The sequence below is a fragment of the Neltuma alba genome, unplaced genomic scaffold (genome assembly GCF_004799145.2).
Source record: "Neltuma alba isolate B1F8T4 unplaced genomic scaffold, ASM479914v2 tig00013746_pilon, whole genome shotgun sequence".
NCBI classification, from domain to species: domain Eukaryota; kingdom Viridiplantae; phylum Streptophyta; class Magnoliopsida; order Fabales; family Fabaceae; genus Neltuma; species Neltuma alba.
The window spans coordinates 41,974-58,394 of NW_021637886.1; the positions used below are offsets into that span (position 1 = coordinate 41,974).

General features: G+C 32.1%; 1 protein-coding gene and 1 pseudogene across 1 annotated transcript; both read right to left on the bottom strand.

The window, feature by feature from the left end:
• LOC114739034 (uncharacterized) lies at nt 1–2,614 on the bottom strand (annotated as a pseudogene).
• Nucleotides 2,615–5,329: 2,715 nt separating this feature from the next.
• On the bottom strand, nt 5,330–6,830 carry LOC114739039 (probable F-box protein At4g22030). Its single transcript, XM_028927105.1, has one exon. It carries the CDS (start codon nt 6,669–6,671, stop codon nt 5,433–5,435), a length of 1,239 nt encoding a protein of 412 aa, XP_028782938.1. The 5' UTR covers nt 6,672–6,830; the 3' UTR covers nt 5,330–5,432.
• Between the last annotated feature and the right edge of the window lie 9,591 nt (nt 6,831–16,421).

Consider the following 16,421-nt stretch of genomic DNA (forward strand, 5'->3'; position numbering starts at 1 on the left):
CCTTCTCAACACAAGTTCATTTTCCCCTTCTTTTAACGTTTCACCATGAGTGACTATACTATACAGTATATTTTGAGCCCCACATGCTCGACTTTATTGTCTTTCTTAATGACCTTCATCTGCCAAACATGAATTCAAGTCAACGTGCGAATTCTTGAGGAAATAACTAGATCTTATGCTCTACACTCTTGGCCACTGTGGACTCACCACCTGCACAGTCCGCAACATCATATCAATCAACATATGTAATAAAATTTATAGCAAAACTAACTCCTTACAATCCATTAACAGACAGTCTATTCCTCAAACGCCACGCAATCGTGAGAAAATATGTCAAGTTAAAAACCTAGCTACCAACCATGGAGTGACAAAACTTGTGGTCTTTTAGGTATTTATCATTAGATTCTTGAAAAATTTAATCTCTAAACAATACACCATATCCAGATCCTCTCTGATCATCTTTTTCTTTTATCCTTTCAGTTTTACAATCTAGTAAAAGAATATCACGAGGATTAAGTTGGTCCTAAGTGAGTTTGACATATTCCGTATTGATCGGTAAACATATCCCACATATATGACAGTGATATGAATCCAGACATTTTCCACAGAATGTAGCAGCATAAGGCAAACCTCGAGTGTGCTAAAGACTAATAGCATTCGGCTTGCAACAACTGATGGCTTCTCAGCTTGCCCCATGACAGCCATTTGCTCTAGTTGAAGAGTCTTTACAGGAAGCCTTCAATGATCACATAGCAGGCAATATTATGATTTACCAACGGAAGGTTTTTCTTGTAAATTTAAGCATCTTCACTAAGTCTAATATAAAGCAAGTAAGGCATCTCACCAAGCCATTCCTTTCATAAAATATGCATTTGCTATGAGGGCACAAAAGCCTTTCCACTGAAGCCTCACTTCATCTGACACTGGAGGTGTAGATGACCATCTAACAATAGTTGGTTGGGGCGTACACAAGATGGTGATGAATACAATGCTTAGCCAGAGAACGCACTCATTAAGCTGCATCAAACAAACAAGAAAGTGATACCGGTGAGATCTAGCACACATAATGTCCACTAAATTAACTTAGCGCTGTTTCTTCAAGGCAGCCTGTTTGCTTCCAGAATGCGAAGAAATATAGTTTTGAGTCAAAAGCCAGAAAGAGGCTAGGCATTTGAACCATTAAGGTGAGTCAGTTTTCAGAAAATAGTAATGCTGCATATGGCTATGCAGGATAGAAGAGAATAGGAAGGCAGAATTCCTCCCCTTTAGATTAGCATTGTATAAGCTCTAAAAAACATCATAAGGCTAATACTAAGAAAAGGGGGAATAGGAGAATTTGTGATAATCATGACTTCAAATTAGCTGTACAACTAGATTCAAGCTGAGATAAAACTTACTTCCTCTGAGATAATCTTGGATTTCAAACTTGTACTTCCCCATAACTCCGCATTGCTTCAATTTCCACACCTGAGTCCTTCATATCATTCAGTTCTTTCTTATCCCTTCATCAGTGCATCCTAATGCATATGCGTTTACCCCAGCAGCTATGAACTCCTGTGAGTGAAAACAGAGAAAATAGGTCTTCAAACCAAAAGAAAGGATGAAAAACCGAATAAGGGAAGCAAATCAAGTAAGCTTCTAAATTTACTTTCAGATTTTCACCTCCCCCACGATCAACAAAAGTTCTGTATCGCCTAAACAGGCTGATTGCTATATTGCGTGATGACCGGAACTCATCATCTGATGAGATGGGATCATGTAACCCACACTACAATGAATGTCACGGTAAAACATATCAATCACCAGGAGTAAATTATGGACTAAACACAAGCAACAGACCACAGAACAGAAGAGGCTCACCAGCCATTTATGTGTAGCAACATGATGCAATATATGAAGGCTCTTTTGCTGCTTATCACATTTCCGGGAAAATGGAGAACTATGAGATGTAGTGCTGTGGGGACTCCCGAACGGTTTAGGAAAACTAGAGCTACAATTTAAGAAATTAACATTATTGGACTTCGATGGATATGCTTGTTGCTCAGGCGCTGAATCCTGATACAAATGGCACTTTACAACAGCTCTGGGAGCGTTCAACGTTAACATGGTTGACCATGATATTGCTTCCTTCAAAATAAAATTTGAAAGGTTTAGGAAGAACAGAGTTAGAAGAGTAGAATGAAGTATATATAAGCAGACACAGAAACAATCAAAACCTCAGACATTACAAAGAATTATTCTGGTTTTTACTTTTGGTCACACAGATAGCAATCAAGATTATAATTAAAACGAGTGAAATTCATGAAGAAAACAGCTGTAACATGGTCTGCGTTCGTGGGTTCGTATCTTACAATAAAGACATGATTTGGCTCGCAAACTAAGCTATATATGATTGAAAAGTTACAAGTGCAAACCTGAGAAAGATAATAAAATGGGATTAGGCATACCTGTTGAGAATCAGCTTAGCTCATCCAGCGATTGTATTGAAACCAATTGGGAAGTGAGGTTGAAAGAGAGCGAAGAATCAACAATAGCAATTGAGGGAGAATCTATGGACAAGGGGATTCACCTGAACCACGAATTATATGAATGGCTGCAGGATACACAGGATCGCTTTCAAGTTTTGAAATATGAAAATTCGAAAATTTCCCAGGAAATAAAAATCTCTGGCTGGGCTGTGACTGCGAGAAATGACCCTTGTTCCATGCCGCCTGCCAAACACGACAACGACATCGTTTTGTCCGGCTTTTCTTACCACCGCCTTGAAGGGCACAGAGGATCTGTTTGGTGACCGGTTTGAGCAGAGAATTGTAAATTTAGAGGCTGTTGTTTGTAATAGTTTTTGACCAATTTGAAGTCAAAAACTATTTTTTAAGCACGATCATGCTTCTCATTATATATTTTTTTTCTTCTCACTCAATTTTTAATTATTTATTTTTAATATTTTTTAACTAAAAATAATTTTTAACAGTTTTTATAATATTTTTTATTTTTATTTTTAATTTTAATTTTTTATTTATATAAATTGTATACAATATATCATCCAATTAATTATATAATATTATTTGGTTTAAAAAATTTTATATTACTGTAATTTCTAATTTAAATATCTTTTGTTCGTTAAATTTAACTTTTTCCTATTATAATAATTTGAAATTATTATCTTTTATAAATTCATATCCATTTTGGTCATTTTACAAATTAAACTTACTTATTAATCATGATCAAAACAGTTTTTCTGTTTTACAAATTAATTTTTATAAAGGCCTATCTAAATATAAATCATGTTACCCAATCTAATTTTTATTCAATTTTATTTTTCTAAAAGTCATATTAAAAAAATTACTTTTTCAACTTGAAATCTCTGAACCAGACCTTCTTTTTTTTTTTTTTTTGCCAACGAGCACAGAATTTCCTTGCACGACTCGACTTGTTTAAAAACTGTTTTCGTTAAATTAGATTATTCTTCTATTTTTTTGCCAACAGATTATTCTTCCATTTTTACAATGTGTCGAGTTGATTTATGTATACAGAACTTGAAATATAGTATAAACACACAATTTGTTAATTATTCATAAAAGAGTATAATTCTCTGAAAAAAAAAATATACCTTCGAATTTTAAAGTGACAGAAAAAGTTGCTTCTGTTGAAATTAATTGTAATTAATAATAACGTGAATAAAAATCACCTGAACACTATGGGGAAAACAATTGAGACAGGAATGTTGTCTATATGTTATACTTTCTTCCGTTTCAATTTGTGTGAGCCTTGTTATAGGTACAAGTGTTTTAGATCCTGAGTGTCTACAGTATCCCCACGTCACATCTCCATGATGAAGGGGGTGTTTGGATTGTACAGGAGTGTTTTTTAAAAATATTTTTTCACAAAACGAAACAAATTTTTTTACACATTTATTTGTATATTAAAAAAATTTTTAAAATCATGATTTGGTTTTCATCCAAACATCTCTTAACTCGATCAAAATAATGAAAGATTAGATATTAATAATCCTACCTTTCCGTCTATTTCGTTTTCAAATTTCTAATTCATTTACAAAAACTATTTAATTAGCACATAATTATGAGAAGAGTAATATATATTCAAAAGAATTCGGTACAAATTCAGTTTCTAAAAGTTAATCTAACTGGAACCCTAAGGTTAACAAATCAAATAAATAGTGATGGTGATGATGATAGGATCAGAGTGGAACTGTAAAGAAAGGCAAAAGAAAAATCAATGTGGACCAACTGTAGGAAAGTCAAACTTTGCCAATAATATGTTATGTGGAAGAACGCTAATTTGTTGGGTTCTTTTTGTCCCCGACTTGTATGCCCAGTTAAAATGCCAGAATAATTTCTTACGCGCCCGCGCACACCCCTGATAAATAAAAAATGGTGCTGACCAAAGAAACTTGAAAAAAAAAATGATTTTTTTAAAAAAAGAATAAAGTCAGAATCTAAAGAAGTCTGCCCTGAAACATTTTGCCATTCTAAAATTGCAGCTTGGGAGGTCTAGCATCAACACATGGATTAGGGAATAGTATATAAATGAATGAAGTAGAATTTTAGTAATGGCAGGAGCAATTGTGAAACCAAACACTTTGGTCAATAATAGCCTATCATTTTGAATATACTCATATACTACGAGTAATACATATAGTTTTGCCTGATTTTGCTCACAAGAATCCTTATGTTTTCACCCACACACATATATAAATGTACAAATTATACCAACCACCCCCTCATTTGTGGGTCATTGTCCATGGTTAACTCACGTTGAGCCTAAGAAAGAAAGAATAATAACACTTTGATCTTTTATTGACATCGCTATTCATTATTTTTCTTCCAATATATATTTTCAACTTGTATACATTATTTTTTAATTAACTCAACACTCCTGACATTTTTAAAATTGGAAAAAGGTTATAGAAAAAAAATTTAAAACTTAACTTTATAAGATATACAATTTGTATTTTAACAGCATTAGTCGAATAACTCTTTTTTGTTTCCCCGATTGTCAAAAGGACTTCTGCCTTTTATTTACTTATTTAAGTTGAAATGTCATTTTCCCTCGCTATGTTGTCGGTGGAAAAGCATGTGTTTGCTTTGAATTTCGTAATGCCATCACAGTACAAGTAATTAATCTCAAAGCAATTGCAACTAGTAGAGATAAAATTCAGAGTCGAATGGTGTATTACTCCTAAAAGATAGGATTGGGATTTGACGGTCAACAAAATAAATTAAAAGATCAGTTGCAGGGGGGAAAATTTGTCAGAGTCATAGATATATTGCAATTGCAATTGGATTGATGTTTAAGATCATAACATCCCTAAACAAAAATAAAACCTCTGCATTAATTTCTACGTTGGGTAGGATCAATAAACAAAAATGTTGGACTAATAGTGAATGGGACTATTCATTAATTATTGATGGCTAAAAGAGTTTGCTGGCGAATTCATCGACGTCAGCTCCTTCTACCCGAGAATAAGCTGATTTCTTGGCAAGGTCTCTAAGTTGTGACAAGCTCCTTCCCAATTTCAAAGCCAGCTTCATCTCAAACAGTTCTCCGTTCTCTCTTCTCTCCACATCTTCTTCAATCGCCTCTTGAACTGAATCTTCCAACATTTCAAAGAATCCTGCACAGTTCCGGTACATCTCAGCCACCATCCCCACTTGGCCACCGTGCTCAAAGCCGTTTATGGCCGTCGACAAGGCCCCCGCCACCGCCGGCACAATCGCCGACCACGATGATTCTGGGCTTATGAACATAGATCCCACTGCTGCAACTCCAGTAAGCAAAGGCCCAGCAATTGCCAGACTCTTGTTTACCTTCAACACCAGGTTCCCAAGTCTCTCGTAGTCTTCTATGTCCTTCTTCTTCACTACTTCCATAACTTCTTTTAACTCCATCTCTAGTCCTTCGTTCCATCCATTCTTAGCTTCCTTGGATTGTAAGGTGGTTCCCTTTGGTGATGAAGAAGGCCACCATGTTGCATGTTCGAACTTGCTTGGAAATTTTTCGATCATTGCTCCCAAAAGAGGAAGCGGGTAAGCTTTATCGAGAGCCAGGACCTTGGCCATTGCGGCCTTAACATCCTTTTCGTTCACTTTTCCTATCGCGAGTTTGGTCTCGATCTCGTTCTGGAGCTGCCGAAAAAGCCTCGTTGCGTTACGTTGCTCCTCAGCCAGCTGCGACGGCTGAAGCTTGTTCATTATGACAAGCATCCCAGTGGCGGCGGAGAAGAGGAGGCCGGAGGAGAGCTTAAAAGCGAGAAGAGCTGCTCCGTTGGAAGCAGCGACCCCGGCGACTCCGGCCATGGTGGACGCAGCGAGGGTGATCATGTTGATGGAGTTGAGGAGGAGGGTGTTCCAGTTGTCGCGCTGCTCGCCGATGTTGTGATGCATCTCTACTCGATCGGCCACTGCTTCGAGGATCACATAGAGTTCTGATCTAATCAGGTCGTCGTGAGATTGGGAGACGGTGAGGTTGGTGTTTTGAGAGGGAAGTATTGAATGGGAGAAGCCGTTGAGTTCTTCGAAGAGCATCCTGCTCGGGAGCTTTGATGATGATGAGAAAGGAATTTCTGGGAATTTGGGGACATTTATGGAGGCGTTGACAGGTACTACTCTTTTCGAAGAAGAAAGAAAAGACGAAGTGTTCAGGGAAGCCATTAATTTCAGGATTGGTTTGTTGCACTTGAACCTGGTTGTGGTTAGTGTTTTCTATGGATGGGGAGGGCACTTCTGGGTCATATATATAGAGGGAAGGAAGACGATGAACTGATGAAGAATGAGAAGGGGTCAGATTAGGACCATATTGACCGGCTCATTGGCAAACGAAAATTAGAATTAGAAAATAGACTATTGACTGGCTCTTACCGTTGACTCTATTGCGCGTCCAAGGCATCCTCAGTTACTCCCATGTAAATTTAGGCAAACTAGGTTCAGTATTTTTAACAGTTAAAATTGCTGGTAAAAAAAAATGACGGTTAATATTCATAACTGGGGTGCCATACATAACTTTTTTTAAATTATTTTTTCTGTTAGTAACAAACAGTTAAAAATTAACAAGATTTTTATCATATGGGGAAATATACCATTTAAGGCATATGGGCATTATCATCATATACAAGTACACATTCCAATTTATGAAATTCAATTAAAACAATCGTTCCCGGAATCAACAAGTGATTAATTATGATTTATTATGACTGTGTTTGGCCAAAAAAAAAATGCCAGTGTTTCTGGCCAAAAAAGAAAAAGAAAATAAGGCCAGGGTTTTGTTTTGTTTTGATGGATTATTGCAGCTGGCCATCTAGCATTCGCTGTATTTGTCTGCACTTCATCCAATACATTTCTCTGATTTGATACCATGAAGTTAAGCAGACACAAGTAATTGTAAACTATCTAGAGTTCTGTCTAATTGCTAGTGTTAATAATGCTCAAACACCATTTTAATTAGTGTTGTCAGAACCCAACCAAATCAAGGACCTCTCAGAAGTGATTAAAAAGTTAGACAACGGAGAATCGCTCGAAACCAGATTTTTTTTTCTTATTATTTTTTTTAAAAAAATTCAATGAGCCAAAACCAATTTTTTGTTGTTTTTTTTTTAATCTCTTGATTGGTCCTTTTATTTAATGAGTCACGAGAGCTTATGTTAGTTTGGTTGGATAATTAACCCAACATATTTGATGATTTTAATTATTTGTAACAGCTAATAAATAATTATATGACTCGGTGTGATTTGTCTATAGCCTTAGCATGCATGACAATTATTGACAAGGATATAGATAAATATTGTCTAAAATATTTTTATTGTTCATACATATTCTTTAATTTATATTAATCTAATTAAAACCGATCCCATTATGGATAGCATTTAATCATTAAACTTTGGATCAATGTCTTAACCGAAACGTGGGATTGTATTCTTAAAACATTGATTCTAAACATAAGGTTAGGTTTTAAAGAATTTCTGTTTTTTCGATTGGCTCCCGCGTAGAAAGATCAATGCTGTATTGAACTGTGCAATAAATCCAGATACCATTTGATCGCATGCAGTGCTCAATCATCGAATTCATTATCGTAGCTTTTTTAATTAATTAAACTTTTTCATTTAAGTCCACTAATAATGAAGTCCATGGATTGAGAGTGACCCGTCTCTTTAATAATTATTTGCATTTTGTGAGAAGATTTTATGAATAAATCCAATGACAAAAAAGTCTTTATTTTATTAAATAAAATCACACAGTGTACCCAGTACCTACCATATAGATGACCAAGACCTGATTTACTGGGTCTGCTCTTTAATATATATCTCATATTTAATATATAGTGGCCCACGCTCAACATCATAGATCTGTCATTCATTAATTATATTTTTAGCATAATAGTTTTTAGTCAGTGTTTGGTAGGAGTATACAGGACAGATTTGTAGTGTTTTCGTTTTTTTGGCCAAACACAAATTTGTGGTTTTCATTCTTATAGTCAAGCTAGAATGACATCCCCACCCTCCACCCGATTTCATTTATATCTCTATATTATCTAAGTTTGTAAAATTATCAAATATATTGAATTGAATTCGTAATTAAAAATACTTAGTTTCAAAATTTAAATGTTGAGTTATATATCAATTTTTAATGAAATAAATTGATGCTAAAATCTTTCAATACAAAATTATTTGTCATTGTATTTTGAAACAACCATCAATTAAAAAAGGGAATATTTTCAGCTTCAAGTAACAAATAGGGGGGCAAAGAGAAAATTCCTATGAATGAATATAATTACTAAAACATCTAAATGATAACATAGTAAAATGTAATGACAAGTTTTAATGTAATAAATGATAACTTTTCATTTGTTATTAAAACTTTTTAGCAATTGTTTTTTCCTTTAGAATCGTATAGTAATTCTTAAAAAAAAAGACAAAAAAAATGATTGAGATGGTCATATGACAAATTATGAAAGCATGCAAGAAGACAGTGATGAATAAACCCCATTCCATCTCGGTTCCATCTCTCCTAGGTGATCAATGAAATGAGGAACTTGTATGTTTATACAATGTTTCAATTACATGTGGCAAAACTAGCTTTTATTTCATTTGATTTTTACAAACATAAATTAGAATAAAAATCAGTTAGTATAATATGATTTATATTTAGATCAACTTTTATAAAAATCAGTGTTACAGATTGAAACTTATTTGGATAAATAATAAAAAAAATAAGTTCATATGACTGGAAGGGTATTGTTTTTCTCCAAACTAATTTATCTAACTTATATTTTAAAAAAATCATGTAACATAAGATATAATTAAGTAACTTGTCTAGCTTTCATAATATTTTTAAACTAGTTTGTTGGATCTTATATTAAAGACTTGAGATAGTATATCATGTGTATATATTTTGATAAATTCAATAAAAACAATAAATAAAAAATAAGTAAATATTACTCAAAATTATCAAATTATTGTATCAAGATATATAAAACCCATTTAAATTTTTATCCTGATTTTTTTTTTTTATGTTGGCAGCTCCAAAAACTCAAAATTTGAGCATTCCACCGTAACCAATTTTTGATTAAAAAAAACCTAACCAAACAACCTAAAAGCTGCTACTCACCCACAATCTCTCTATTTCATCAATTCCAGTGCACTTCCTCCAGCGGCAATCCACGTACCGACTGTTTTCATATGCAAATGATCAATCATGAATCATGCATCTTCTATTTCAAACAGTATCAATCGCTCATAACTTCTGACCCAAAAAAAAAAAAAAAAACTCAACCCCGAACCTTTTTCCCCGAATGCTCATAATAATTTTTCACTCAGTTAAAAGAAAAACTAATTTCATTTTAGCATAATTTGTTGTAACTGATATCTCAAAAATACATCTACGTACCTCCGGTCTTGCTTCTCTAGGATGTGATGAGAAGTAGGGTATCCAAACATCTTTTCTTTTTTTTCATTTAATACAATTAAAGACACACAAATATGCTGATCACGCACTTAAGCTCAAAACTTCCATCCAAACAAATGGCGTTACAGTCGAAACGAGGGATATGGGAATACCTGTATAAAGCAGAAGAAGGAGAAGTTACTAGATGGGTGTTTGGATACTTGAAATTTTTTTTTATAAATTAAAATAAATTATTTTATATATTTATTTTATAGGTCGTAAAATTACTTTTAAAATCCAATCCAAATACTCCTAATGAAAGTGAGTCCACATATGCAGATTACGTAATGGCTGATGTTTCTTTAAGTAGTGTGGAATTGAGACAGCTATACCAGTCCCAGCGTCCAGCGTCCAGCGTCCCACCACCCGGTCAACCTTTTGAAGCGCCTGGGAATCTTCTCGCCTGGCATTTATGCGGGCCCCACAAACTGTAGATTTGTGGTCACCATTTCTGGTCATTTTTTCCAAGTGTTTACTAAGGAAGCAGCCCCCCAACCCCAAAAATTGAAAAAAAGAAATAATGAATGAAAGGGGAAAAAATGATTGAATTCATCCTAAAATTGAGTGGTTGTATATAACGATGATTGCATTCATCACACACACAAACCAAAACATTTGATTGGATAAGTGCTCAGAAAATCGGATCAGACTAATTAGTTGAATTAGGAATATATATCATCTTTTTTTTTTACTATATATTATGTTCTTTTGATATGAATATTCATTATTAAGCTGAGTCTTCAATTTCATTAAGCCTTTACAAATTTTAAGTAAACTAGTCACAAGAGCAAGGGCCAAAAAAAAAAGAAGTGATAAATGGGTTATTGCAAGAGACTTTGGTTATGAATTTCACCAATTTCACCGATTTTTTATTGGTTTTTGCATAGCAAAGTTAAAAACATGTTTTGTGATCTTTGAAACTTAACATTATCGATCATCTTCAATAAAAAGGAAAAACTGACTTATCTTAAACAGGCAGGAAAATTTGGAAGACAAATTAGTTGTTTTATGCACAGTGATGAGTGATACCGTGTGGAAATTATTTTTTTAAAAAAACTGACGACATTAACATTTCGAAGGGAATATTGAATAATTATGATCACTTTCATATATCATATATGAACGACATGGGTGATGTAGGGGTATTTCTAAAGATATCTCATATATATATATATATATATATATTTGTTAATTCTTTAACGTGAATTTGTTTTATTTTAGATGCCCTGAAAAAACGTGGAGAATTTCATATAACTTGGTCCATAAAATCGAGTACATAGGGTTCGAATTATTATTATAATAACTACTTGCATTTTGTGAGAAGACTTTATGAATAAATCCAATGACAAAAAATTGTTTATTTTATTAAATAAAATCACATGATGTACCAAGTACCAGCCATATAGACGTCCAAGCCCTGATTTGCTTGGTCTGCTCTTTAATTTATATCTCATACTTAATATATTGTGGCCCACGCTCAACATCATAGATCTGTCATTCATTAATTATATTTTTAGAATAATGGTTTTTAATCCGTGTTTGTTAGGAGCATATATGACAAATTTGTAGTTTTCATTCTTATAGTCAAGCTGGAATGATGTCCCCCAACCTGTATCCGGTTTCATTTATATCTCTATATCATCTAAGTTTGTAATATTATCAAATATATTGAATTGAATTCGAAATTAAAAATATTTAGTTTCAAAATTCAAATGTTGAGTTATATATAAATTTTTAATGAAATTTATTGGTTCTAAAATCTTTCAATACAAAATTATTTTTCATTGTATTTTGAAATAACCATAAATAATAAAAAATGGAATATCCTCAACTTTAAGTAACAAATAGGAAAAAAAACAGAAAATTCCTATAAAGTCTCACAGAATGAATATAATTATTAAAACGTCAAAATGACAACAGAGCAATATGTAATGACAAGTTTCAATGTAAGAAACGATAACTTCTTATTTCTTATTTAAACTCCTTAGCAGTTTTTTTTTTTTTTGCTTTAGAACCTCATGGTAATTCTTAAAAACAAAAAAAAAATTATGAAAGCATGCGAGACAATGATGAATAAATCCCATTCCATCTCGGTTCCATCTCTATTAGGTGATCAATGAAATGCCCAAATTTCAAGTTTATACATTGAAGCAAATTTATGGCATTTTTTGTACTAATTAAAATAATGGTCAATCATGTATGTTCTATTTTAAACAGTATCAATCACTCATAACTTCTGGCCCAAAAAAAAAACTCATAACTAGAAACTTTTTCCCTGAATGCTAACAATAATTTTTCATTCAGTTAAATGAAAAACTAATTTCATTTTAGCATATAATTAGTTGTAATTGTATCTCAAAAATACATCTACGTACGTCCGGTCATGCTTCTCTTGGATGTAATGAGAAGAAGGGTATCCAGACGCTTTTTTTTTTTTAATTTAATACAATTAGGTAAGTATTAAATGTGTTATTGCAAGAGACTTCGACAAAGTAAATAGCAATTGAATTTTACCAATTTCACTGATTTTTATTGGTTTTCGCGTGGCAAAGTTAAAAGCATGTTTTGTTATCTTTGAAACTTGTATATCATTCAGTATCTAACTCGAATGCTTATTGATCATCTTCAATAAAAAGGAAAAATTGACTTATTTTGAACAGGCAATAAAATGTGGAAAACAAATTACTTGTTTTATGCACAGTGATGAGTGATACCGTGTGGAAATTTAAAAACAAACAAACAAAACACACATTAACGACATTAATGTTTCGAAGGGAATATTGAATAATTATGATAACTTTCATACATCATGTATGAACGACGTGTGTGACGTAAGGGTATTTCTAAACATATCTCATGCATATATATTTGTTAATTCTTTAACGTGAATTTCGGTCCCAAAAAAAATTCTTTAACGTGAATTTGTTTTATTTTAGATGACCTGAAAAAACGTGTGGAGGATTTCATATAACTTGGTCCATAAAATCGCGTACATATTGTTGGGTTTGAATATATAATATATTCACACAGGATAAAATATACCTCCGCTCCTAAATATAAAAGCTAATTGACTAATTTGGATAGATTAATAAAACAAATTAAGTTAATTATTTATAATAAATAGGTATTATTTTTTCTAAAATATATTTGCTAACCAAATTTATGAGTTAGAACTACTATTACTATGAAGACTATCTTAAAAAAAAAATATAAATATGAGAGACAAAGTGGATTAGGATTTTATATTTAGAACCGAAATAAAAGTCAAATAAAATCTTATATTAAGGACCGGTAGTATATAAAAAGGCCAAAGCTGTCTTTGTTGAAGAAATTAAGGTTGTTTAATTTTGTCTCACAAAGGAAAGCACGAGTAAAATTATACTAGTATTGCTGACATGGCATTTGTAGGTTTGCTGCAAACAGGAGAAAACAGAAGGATATAATGGAAAATACACGTCTCACAAATCAAAAGAAATCTGTGGCCATTAATTAATGGTCGGCACATCTTAAGGTATAAAACTAACTTACACGTGAATCTTTTGGAATTTGCCAAAAGAAATTATAGTCCGTGAATCGTAACCCAAATAATTGTAACTAGCTAGTGTTGTGAGAACCAACGCTCTAATTGCTAGTGTTAATTATGCCCAGACACAATTAATTATCTTAAAACCATTTTAATTAGTGTTTTCAGAACCCAACCTAAAGAGAATCGCTCAAAACCAGATTTTTTTTCCTTATTATATTTTAAAACTTCAATAAGCCAAAACCATGTTCTTTTTATGTTTGTATTTATCTCTTGATTGGTTCTTTTATTTAATGAAATCGAGGAAGCTTATGCTCGTTTGGCTGGATAATTAACCCAACGTATTTGATGATTTTAATTATTTTTAATGGATAATAAATACTCTTCTGTTCCTATTTATAAGTCATTTTCAGCATGTTTCACACAGACTAAGAAAAATATTAAATTTCATTAATCCTGATTTAAAATTTAACAACTTTTCAACTTTATCTCTATTTAATATACATTACACATCATATAAAAAAAACCAATACAATAATAAATAAGGGGTAAAATTATATCTCCATACAAAAAATTTCTATCAGTATCCTATAAATAGGATCAAAAAATATTTTTTCTCACTACTCTATAAATAAGACTAGAGGAGTACTTATACGACTTGGTGTGATTTGTCTATAAGCTTAGTATGCATGACAATTATTGACAAGAATATAGATAAATAATTGTCTAAAATATTTTTATTTTTCTTGGCCGAAATGTGGGATTGAATTCTTAAAACACTGATTCTAAACACAAGGTTAATTGGTTTTAAAGAATTTCTGCTTCTTGGATTGGGTCCCACAAAGATCACGACTGTATTGAACTGTACAATAAATACGGGTACTATTTGATCACATGCATGCAGTGCTGAATCATCAAAACCATTATCGTAGCTAATGACAAAAAATTGTTTATTTTATTAAATAAAATCACAGTGTACCAAGCACCGACCATATAGACGACCAAGCCCTGATTTACTTGGTCTTCTCTGTAATTTGTATCTCATATATTTTTAGAATAATAATTTTTAATCAGTGTTTGTTAGGAGTATATATGACAAAGTTGTAGTTTTCATTCTTATATTTGGATCGATGTCTTGGCCGAAAGGCGGGATTGAATTCTTAAAATACTGATTCCAAACACAGCTTGTAAAGGGGCTAGTTGTAAACGCGGGACTGAATTCTTAATCATGAAGTTGGTTTTCTCAATAGATATTGAGTCTTGCGGAATGAGCTAATTTCTTATAACATGACGAATCAAGGTTTGAATTTTTACTTGGAGAGCTGCCCGCATTAGTACCCGACAGTGTCTTGAATAAAATCGCCTCCAATAGGAGGATACTTATGTTTTAGCCAACAAAAAAAATTAGTTGGTTTTAAAGAATTTCTGTTTCTTGGATTGGGCCCTACAAAGATCAGTGCTCTATTTGAACTGTACAATAAATGCAGATGCCAGTTGATCACATGCATGCAGCGCTCAATCATCAAACTGCTGTAGTTAATCAAATTTTCCATTTAAGTCCCCCTAATAATGAAGTCCATGGATGGAGAGTGGCCAGCCGGTCTATTTTCTAATTATTATTATAATTATTATTTGCATTTTGTGAGAAGACTTGATGAATAAATCCGATGACAAAAAAGTCTGTATTTTACCAAGTAAAATCACAGTGTGCCAACTATGTAGACTACAGAGTATGGACGACCAGGGCCCCGATTTACTTGGTCTGCTCTTTAATTTATATCTCATATTTAATATATTGTGGCCCACGATCAACATCATGGATCTGTCATTCATTAATTATATTAGTATAATACTCTTCTAGTCATTAATATAAAACATATTTAACTAATTTAGTTAGATTAAGAAAATTGGGTAAATTAGTTAATTACAAGAAATATGATATCTTTTTTCTAAAATATCATGATCATCTTTCTTAATATCCTTCTTTCCTCTTTTACTTGATTATGATTAAGGAAGTATTATGATTAAGGAAGTATCTATAAGGGTAATTTAGGAAGAATTGATAGTTATAAAAAAGAGGTCTTATATTTAAGATCAAAATTAATTTAACAATTAGATCTTATATTAATTACCGGATGAGTAATAATAATTATCAATCAGCGTTTGGTACGTATGACGAATTTGTAGGTTTCATTCTTGGCCAAGCTAGAGTGACGTCCACCCAATTTCATTTACATCTCTATATTATCTAAGTCTTTAAAAATTACGTTGACTTATATATAAATTTTTAATGAACTAAATTTATGATAGCGTCTTTTAATACAAAATTAGTTTTCAATATATTTTGAAACAACCATAAATAATAAAAAAATGGAATATTCTCAACTTTAAGTAACAAATACAAAAAAAAAAAATGCAATAAAGTATCAAAAAATAACATAATTACTGAAAAATCATAATGACAATCAAACAATATGTAATGACAAGTTTTAGTATAAGAAATGACAACTTCTTAGTTGTTATTGAAATTTTTTAATAATTATTTTCTTAGAACCTTATAATTCTAAAAAAAACAAAAAATTATTATTGACGTGGTTATATGGCAAATTATAAAAGTACGTAAGACAATGATGAATAAAAAAAGAATTACAATGAAATCTCAATAGAAAAAATAATTATTAGAAGATCTCAATGACAAGTGAACAGATGTTATTTACTAATTTAGAATTTGTTACCAAAATTATTTAGTAATTATGCTACTTACTTGGATTTCATAACAATTCTCTCATGAATAAATCCAATTCCATGTCGGTGCCATTTCCATTAGGCGATGAATGAATGATAAATCAAATGACCAAATTTTATGTCTATACAATGACTCAAATTTATGGCATTTTTTTCTTGTAGTAATTATTAGAATAAGTTTTTTAATTGCAAAGGAT

Bases quoted from the DNA above. Each gene is read 5' to 3' on its own strand.
- LOC114739039 (XM_028927105.1), bottom strand. From the start codon at position 6,671: ATGGCTTCCCTGAACACTTCGTCTTTTCTTTCTTCTTCGAAAAGAGTA.